This window comes from Austrofundulus limnaeus, unplaced genomic scaffold (assembly GCF_001266775.1).
Source record: "Austrofundulus limnaeus strain Quisiro unplaced genomic scaffold, Austrofundulus_limnaeus-1.0 Scaffold193, whole genome shotgun sequence".
NCBI lineage: Eukaryota > Metazoa > Chordata > Actinopteri > Cyprinodontiformes > Rivulidae > Austrofundulus > Austrofundulus limnaeus.
Window position 1 is genome coordinate 651,355 of NW_013952595.1, and position 9,532 is coordinate 660,886.

At 36.6% G+C, this 9,532-nt stretch overlaps 1 protein-coding gene across 3 annotated transcripts in view; it reads left to right on the forward strand.

Annotated features, from left to right (window-relative positions):
* ano2b (anoctamin 2b) overlaps positions 1-9,532 on the forward strand; it is a 105,632-nt gene that overhangs the window by 61,290 nt on the left and 34,810 nt on the right. For all 3 annotated transcript variants that reach the window (XM_014018451.1, XM_014018452.1, XM_014018453.1), the window contains 5 exons: positions 2,618-2,692; positions 2,923-3,124; positions 4,591-4,702; positions 5,339-5,396; positions 5,506-5,606. In XM_014018451.1, the coding sequence (XP_013873905.1) occupies positions 2,618-2,692; positions 2,923-3,124; positions 4,591-4,702; positions 5,339-5,396; positions 5,506-5,606 (548 nt within the window). The remainder of the gene's footprint in view (positions 1-2,617; positions 2,693-2,922; positions 3,125-4,590; positions 4,703-5,338; positions 5,397-5,505; positions 5,607-9,532) is intronic.

Consider the following 9,532-nt stretch of genomic DNA (forward strand, 5'->3'; position numbering starts at 1 on the left):
CAACAAAAGAAATCAGAAGCTCCTATGTTTAATAGTTTTTGAGCAATAACCATTTTTGTATGTAAAGTGTCCAGATACCCCTTTTTGAGATTAATTGGGGGTCGGGGGGGGGGCACTGATTGGTGGGCCTGATGGATAGAGCTTCATCAGAGCTAAACAACAAAAGAAATCTGAAGCTCCTATGTTGAACGGTTTCTGAGTTATAAGCATTTTTGCATCTCCAGACACCCCCTCTTTGGATGGAGCTCCCTCCCCCAATATGGGGTCTATCATAAAACCGTTTGCTGGCGGAGAGTAGGTCAGACTCATCTACAGTCCTGCCACATTTTGTGTTGATCGGTGCAGCCGTTTTTGTGCTACGATTGACTAAAAATCACTGGGGAAAAAAAAACAGTTCAAAAACAATATGACTAATAATTAGTTGTATGATGCCTAAAAAGACCATAATTGTATGTTGCTGGGATAGGTGGAAGTTTTAGCCCCACATCCTGAGTGCACAGAAAATCCTACATAGTTGTTTGTCTCTATATGGCCMTGTGGTGAACTTGCGACCCGTTCAGGGTGCACCTCATTGGTTACCACCCCTGACCCTGAAAAGAAGAATCGGGTAAAGATGACGGATGGATGTTAGGACAAAAGAAAAGATCATATTCATGTAAACAAGAAAAACTACCATATATACAGTAATTCATACCAAATTTAATAAAAACTACAATTAAACTCTGCAGGCACATTTTTTTTATCTAATCTAGTCTTAAGGGTCTCCCTGCTAGATGTGAGTGAAAGATCATACTTTAAGGCTGGATGGTAGGCTAGTGAAGTGGTCAARAGGCTTCTAGCCAATATGTTTCACTCTTAATAAGAGGGTCCAAAGAGCTGCATGTGGCCCCAGAGCAGCAGCTTTCACACCCCTAGACTAACTTGTCTAGATCTGAACAAATAGCAGCAGCTGCTATGACAGTTTCAATGCAGATTGGGGCACTTYCTTTAGGAATTTTATCCCATACACTAGAAATACTGTGTAATGCAAAATTCCAACTGCAAGCTATAGGACTGCCTTACAGGCCTGGAATAAACGCAACACTCAATTCACCRGAGGGAGCTGACAGACTGTAGACAGGCATAAGAACTGATAAATGGCCCAAATCTTAGGTTTGGGAAAGCTCTCATCTCCCTGACAAGGAAAACTCTAAGCACACTGGTTGGAGTCCAATCTGCTCAAACACCACGAAATGGTGATGGGACTCCATGACAGTGGTCTGTGTGATGTCTGTGGCATTGAATTAGAGACCTCTTTGCACTACTTAGGCCACTGCCTGACTCTGAGCAGTCAAAGGAAAATAATATGTCCTTATCATGTGGAATTGTCCTGTATTGTGTGTTTCTGTTCGCAGGTCATTGTTCAGTCATGCTGCCATCTAAATGATACAGTTGTCAAGTTATGACCAGACTGGTGGTGTTTTATGTCTTACTGATAAACTTTGACAATCTGAGGACAGACAGCTTGGTTCTGTCCTATCCCTGAGATGCTTCATTTGACATTTTTTCTGTAATAAATTGTTAAAAATCAACATCTGGGTCTTTCCTGACTCCATTATCTTTTTGCTGCAACAGTAACATTGGTGAGATGTAGAGGGCAGAGTGTAAACAGAGCGAGTGAGTGGCAAAGAAAACCAACTGAGCTTCTGTCATGAGAGTTTGGTTGGTCAGTCCTCAGTGGGCTCTAAAAGCCAAATATAACATGTGACCCATTTACAGCCTCCCCTGGTGATGGCTGTCCCCACCACACACACACGCACACACACGCACGCACGCACGCACACACACACACACACATTTCTGTCCTTATTATAACTGTGTTTTGATTTCCAGTCATTTCTGATTTCTGTAGCCTAACCTTGAACCCCGAACTCCTAATCCACCAATGGCATTCCACCATATTAGAACCAGGCTTTGGTTCCCAAAAGAACTACTGGTCCTGACAAGATAGGTGTTTATCCCAGAAAAGGTCCTAAAAAAGTAACAAAAACCAGACGCACACACAGGTTTTAACCTTGTCTCTCAGTATTTCCACCCATCAGTTTTCCACCCAGATTCTGTGTTCCGTATAGGATTTAGCATCGTGTGTAATTGTGTCCAAATGCTGTCGATGATTACCAGTGTAGTTGACTGTTTTGATGCTTGATTTTTTTTCCAAAATTTAACTGAATGTGGTAACATTTTTAACATTTCCTCTTGTTTAAAATTTTTTATGTTCTTATGTTTTCTGTTGTAAAAATTGTTAGGATAAAAAACAAAAAACAAACAAAAAATACAGTGGTTGTAAATCAGGTTAGTCTTTTAAACAAAGTGTTGGTTGTACATCACAGACACGTTCACTAGATGGTGGTGTTGCACTTACTGTCCGCTTAAAGCTGCTCCTCCTCTGTCTGTATGTTTCTAATCATTAAGGCTGAAGTAAATAGAGTCATGGGGGTTTGGATGTGTTGTTCTTGGTTTGATTTGCTTTCCAGGTCTTTGAAATTGACTTATTTAACCAAATAAAACAGGTCACCCCAAAAGATTTTTCACAAATATTCCATCAAAGGAGAAACAGTTTCCCTCTTGTTTTTTTCAGGCTCATGAAGACAAGCTGACCTGGAAAGACCGTCTTCCTGGATACTTCATGAATGTTTCTTCTATTCTTTTTATGGTAAGTACAGAAATCAGATTAGTTCTGTACTAAATACTTCTCAGCATCTGTGGATGGAAGTAGTTTGAATTTAAAAAAAAGCCTAAACTGTCAATGTGCATAAATCAGTAATGGAATGACCTACATTCATTTAGTCTTTCAAATATTTATCCCAGTGATGTCACTTTCTTGTCAGTGGGCTGAGTAAAGGCCCAATTTCTCTTCCTTGTCTTTGCTGTCTTTGCCACCAGTTTGGACTGACGTTTTCGGCGGTTTTCGGCGTGATCATTTACCGCATCACCATATCGGCCCTGATGGCGATGAGCCCCGATCCCGAGACCAAGTCCAACGTTCGTGTGACGGTGACATCTACTGCGGTCATCATCAACCTGGTGGTGATCCTGATCCTCGATGAAATCTACGGTTCTGTTGCCCTGTGGCTAACGGAGCTAGGTACAAAAAAAGCATGTTGTTGCCCTAATAATGTGGCTACAAACAGCTACAGTTAACTATACAACACACAAAAGAAAATTACCAAATGGTAAAATAAATCTTAAGCCCAAGTTCTATGCAAGGTCAGATTTTTAATATAATTAATGGTTGTTCCACTACCTGCAAAATGAAAGGGTTATATTTATGTTTTGGAAATTCGTACTATTTGCTAAGTTTTATAAAAATACCACTTTACTTTTTGATGAGGAGCTGCGACTAAGAGAAAATACTATAATAAGACTCAAAATCCAGTGGAGGATTTATTCATGCCTAAGCTACAATTACAGAAGTTGAGCGTTTCAGCCATTTATTTTTATCAAGCCAGAGTTCAAAGATAAATAAAACATCTGAAATAAACCTCAATGAAAAATATATAAACTCAATAATCAGCTCTCTAGCTATCGCCAAGAAGTCACATTACAAAACTGGAATGTCATAAAACATTTATTTATTTATTTATTTATTTATTTATTTATTTATTTATTTATTTATTTATTTATGTTATGAACTTATATACAATATGTACACATGATTTTTGTTATTTACATTTCTTTTGTATTACAGTTATGCATTTGCGGATTCTTATTTTCTCTTTATTTTTTATTTATACGTCTTTTTGTTTATTTGCCCCTTCATGAAGTTGTTTTATTTCTTTTCTCTCATTATTTATTCTTTATTTATCCCACCCCCTTCAATTTATTTGTACAAACCTATATACATGTTTACAAAAACACATGTTTTTTTTTTTTACGTTTTGCATTTAATGGATTCTTAGGAACTTTTTTGATTTATATAGCCCTATTTATTTACTAGCCTCTTTAACTAGCTGATTCATTTCTCTTTTACTTATTTATTTTATTTTTTTTATTTGGTCATTAAATTTTGTGTACATTATCCTAAATTTGCTAATTACCAATCCTCAAATACTCAAATATTATACTAATTATACTAATATTAAAACCAGTCACACTTTGTTCTATTTTGTAGTTCAGTTTATTTGTTTGTTTCTCTTTTCTCTCTCTCTCTTCTTTTGTTTCTTTGCTTTGTTTGTAATGTTAGTCTTCATTGTGTTGTAAAAAATTCTTAAAAAAGAAAAAGACAAAGCGTTATGCACGCCTCAGAAGATTGACTGCTGAATGACGCCATATTGGAAGAGGCAGGCTGTCAGTGTAAACAGTTTACCAGGGCTAGATTTTGTTTGTAGTACTGCATATAAATGTTAGTTTTATATTTTATGCCCGATAGAAACATCATTGCAGATGCTGACATGTTTTTGCCTGAAATAATATGTACTGACAATCAAATCAAAATAATAGTTAATAGCAAACTGAGTTCATTAATTGTTACGCTGCTTTAATACAAGGTAAATGCAGAAACTTGAATTTCATTCTGCAGCACTCTCAAATGTCAAAACCTTTTTCTTTCAGAGATACCTAAAACAGATACCACTTTTGAAGAGCACCTCATCCTGAAAGCCTTCCTGCTCAAGTTTATGAACGCATACGCTCCTATCTTTTATGTGGCTTTCTTCAAAGGACGGTAAGACCTGCACCCATAGATGTTTGTGTACTGTGGAAACCATGCATACATCCTATAGCATCTATTATTAATTAACAAGATTAAATGTTCATTTTGTGTAAAAAATGTCCATCCAAACGTGTGGCTGAGGATTTATTTCCCCTTCACTGAAAGGGCAGTTTGACTTTTTCCCGTGTGTTTTCATTTGTCTGTTAGCAAAATATCTCATGAGCCACTGCATAGATTTTAATCAAACTCTTAGAAAGTAATTGCTGGATGTATGTCTACAACTGATTAATTTTGGAGTCAGTCCAACTGAAGGTGGCCGCGACAGTTAAGCGTCCTTTGCAAACACAAAAATGTCTGTAACTTAATCAGTTGTGCAGATATTGAGCTGAGACTTGGTGTGGTAGTAGCTGAGACTGATCCCAAATTTAAACTCCAAGAGAAAACTGATCACACAAGCTGTGTTTATGAACCACTGAAGGCATTTTAATGAAACTTACAGAATGTAACCATTAGATGTCCATATAGAACAAATTAACTTTTGGAGGTACTTTTGTTCAAGATGCCACCACAGCTAACTATTAGAGGAGGAATTGGTTTAAAAATAGATTAAATTAATTGTAATTTATTTTTGGCTGTTTGTGTCTGCAGGTTTGCAGGTCGACCTGGCAACTACGTGTACGTCTTTAATAATTTTCGCATGGAGGAGGTTTGTTTGTCTCGTTATCTCAGTTTCTGCTTCCTTTTGATTTGATTAGAAAAATCAAATGTAATATGGTCTTGAGCTGAGGTGTAGTTAAACTCTGTGTTTTTCTCAGTGTGCTCCAGGAGGCTGCCTCATCGAGCTGTGCATTCAGCTCAGCATCATCATGCTGGGCAAGCAGCTGATCCAGAACAACATCTTTGAAATCGGCATACCGTAGGTTGAATGGTTTCTTTTTACTCTTTCACATTCGTAGTGTGACGGCTTATCAAACATTCATATTACTGAGATCATTTTTTCTTCTGTACATATTTCAGCAAGTGTCTCGTTCCATAATGCTTATGCTGTTTCAACAAAATGTATATTAAATCTTTCAGCTCCTTTAGGACATTCCAGCTATGACTTTTGTTTTTTCAGCAATTTAAAATTTTTAAGTCATTTAGCTTTTTCTGCCATTTTTGTTCTCATTGGAAATCAATGGAGCTGTCTTCAACACTCTTAAAACCCTTCAAAGTGTTCATAAATCTTTACTTTTTACCTTATGTTCTGGTTCTTCTTTTTTAGCGTCTTTGTACAAATTTCAAATTCCATCAGCTTCTATTAGGTTAACTTTTTTTTGGCTTTTTTTGGCCATCGTTCTGAACTTTTCTGTTTTTATTCTACAAATTCTAACTATTTTTGTGCTGCTTTCTGCTAATTTCAACTGTTACCTGCATTTTTAGCTACTTTATAGCAAATTCCATTTTTCAGCTAAATTCACCTTCTTATGATCATTTCAGATTCTTACTGTTTCATTCAGTAAACGAACTCTTTCTGCTAATTTCAGCCTTTTCAGCTACTTATTTATAGATATTTTAAGTCTAGTTTCAGCTCTTTCAGCTTTTTCAAAACATTACAAGATTATTGTAATTTTCTTTATTTTTGCTTATTTGAAAATATTCACTCTCATTTCCTCCTCTGTCTTTAACTTACTACTTTCAAATTCTTTTTGCTAATTTTAGCTATTGCTTTGCTCTTTGGATTTTTTTACCCTTTATTGCTATTTTTCTACTGATTTTTCACTTTTTTTTGAAACACCAACATTGCGCTTTTATGGACAAAATGCAACTTTTTGAAAAAGATGTCATAGCTCCATCACTAATCTGACTTAAACACAAATGTGTCCTTTCTCCTTGTTGGGTTTACAGTTCTTACCCTCAGTTTTATGAATCTTGCTTCCTGTTTTTTGGTGTATGTTTGTGGCTGTTACAGCACCACTTAGAGGCATGGCACAGTTACTGCAGCTTTTAGGTAATTTTTAGTGGTTCCATTGATGAAAATTTAGATCCAGTGCTGTGTTTAAGAAGATATTTTTAGAAAGGATATAAAAGAATAAAGGTCTTTGTGTAGTCTAAACTAATAGCTTGCCAAATTAAAACAACCCTTTGTCAAAACAACAGATTAGTGTGAAAAAATGCTTCGTACATCATGTTTAGGAAAGCCTGCAAGAGCAGCAGTCAACAATGGGCCCTTTTTTAGCTAGTCAGAGCCTAGCCTGGATGGAGAACTTTTCCTTTTTCTCCAAACTCTGTGCTCCATGACTGATGTTACAGCTGAAAAATAGTGATAACTATTTGCCAGAACAAGAAAAAGAAGACGCAATAATTGTGTCAAAGAGTCTTGGTCCACCTGTAACCAATAACAGCAGGTTCCCAGGAGCTGTAGCCTCCACAGAGCACAGAGCTAGAAGGTGTATTCTCCCGAGTGCTGACGGCTGAGAGAAGGCGGGGCTGCACATCCTCCGAGAGAGGATTCACGTCTGTGGAAAGTTCACTGGGACGTCATTCTGAGCTCCCACACTTGAAGAGCAAAACAAATGGCTGGCACACAGCAGCAGCAGCAGCCTGGTCTTAGGAAGCAAAGTAAAACTATTTCATCGATCCACAGCCATTTATATCTGACAGCCGTATTAACAATTGTCACCATGTGTTTCCTTTTATTATTTCATTAGAGTGGAGTCCTGATGTTTTGTGGCTCAAAAGGCCACATGCCAGAATACAAAGACATGAGTCTGTGAGTCACAGGAAGAACTTCAGCTGTGCTTGATATTCACCTGTATGACAAACCCTCTTGAGTCATACCAAAACATATAAAAGTAGGGCCAGATGCCATTTTTGTTTTTGCTACAGTTAACTGTTGCAGACATATTGAATTGGTTTTTGATCAATATTGTTTCTTTGACCTTTAGATCTTCAAACACTAAGGTAAAATATTTAAAAGAAGCCTTGGATGATCTTTTACTGGAAGTTACTTTGCATTAAATAAAAGCAATTCCTGCCACAACAGAGGAAAACTCCATTCTTTTAAAATGTGTGATTATTGCATAAAACAACCAAGCTTTTAAACGCTCAACATGGTTTTACAAGCGCCACACACAGACACTAACACACACTGCTGGAAGTTTCTGAACATTTTCAGCAGAATTCACACACACTCACGTTTACTGTGAGCACCGTTCAAATCAGAACATGTTCTCCGAGAAACACACTTGTAAACTCACTCTCTGTGTTTTCCCCAGGGGCATGCTGTTTTCATCACAAAGATCTGTTTTCAGTTGAATATGCTAGCCAGTCTCTTCCTGTCACATTTCTTTAGAAAACAGTCTGCCTCTGGTTGTTAGACTGAATGTTTTCCATTAAGATGTTTGCTTTATAGCACCGCTGTAAATACCTAACCTGATCTAGCAATAGAACGAATAATAGTTGTTCTGCAAAATGTTGCAGTTTTGAAAAGAATGGTGAGTCTTTTGAACACTTTGTCTAAGAAGGTAGTGTTTGTTTGCTAACATCTGTACAAAGTTTTTTATAGTGCCAAATCACAACTACTGTTGTCTCAGGGTACTGTWCACAAAAAGCAATCAATCTAAAGAAGCCWGTAGATTGTGTTGAATCTTCACTTTATCACATTCTCCCATCCTGAACATCACATTGGTGACCGTGGAGAGGAAATTTGCAACTAGGTGGGTATCAGTTAGTTATGTTTAGGGCAGGGCTATTCAACTAAATTGCTCCGGGGGCCACAGTTACTACAGGTCAACAGCTCAGGCACCGAACATCCAGCAATAAAGTCATTATAAAAAACCAAGTATTACAAAGATCTGTTTCCTTTGAAATTGTTTATTTTGCTGTATTTAATCATGAACATAACATACAGAACCCTATAAAACAGGGCTATTCAACTGGCGGCCCACAGGCCAAATCCGGCCCGCGAGTGACCAAAGTTCGGCCCGCCAATTGGTTCATTCATCTCTTAAGTCCAAACCCTCGGTTTTCTACTTTAATTACTCTAAGTTCTTTTAGCTAAACGTAGACATGTTTGGTATCTACAGAAACGTCAGAACCTTGGCTACAAGCTAGTAAAAACATTTCTATGCACAGTCAAGTCAGTTAAAACTACAAGCAATTGAAGATAGAACTATGAAAGTGAAAATAAAATTGGTTTAAAAATTTGGCAAGTCAGAGATGTAAAAATAATATTTGTGTCAAATAGGAGGCATAATGTGTTCTTTTTGTTTTTGATATTGTTTAATTATCACTACTTTATAGGGTTCCGTATGTTTTCATGATTAAATGCAGCAAAATAAACTATTTCAAAGATAACAGATCTTTGTAATACTTGGTTTATTTAAATAATAATCTGCATAGTTACATCCCCCCTCCCCCATTTTAGGACTGTTTTAAATTTGGTTGTTGTGAATATGGGTTTTATTATAGCTCTTGGTGTCATTTATGTTTGCTTTTTTATTTATTTTTGAATGTATGTTTTTAACATGGAGCCCTGTCAATGATGATTTTCTGTCACCTTTGGGACAGACAAAGTCTATCTATCTATCTATCTATCTATCTATCTATCTATCTATCTATCTATCTATCTATCTATCTATCTATCTATCTATCTATCTATTATTATATTATGAAGAAATAAGCTGCAGACATATTTTAAAAGAAAATTTAACAGTTTAAATTGAAACGTAACAAATAAATATAACAATAATATACATGAAATAAATTCTGTCTGTCTGTCTGTCTGTCTGTCTGTCTGTCTGTCTGTCTGTCTGTCTGTCTGTCTGTCTGTCTGTCTGTCTGTCTATCTATCTGTCTGAT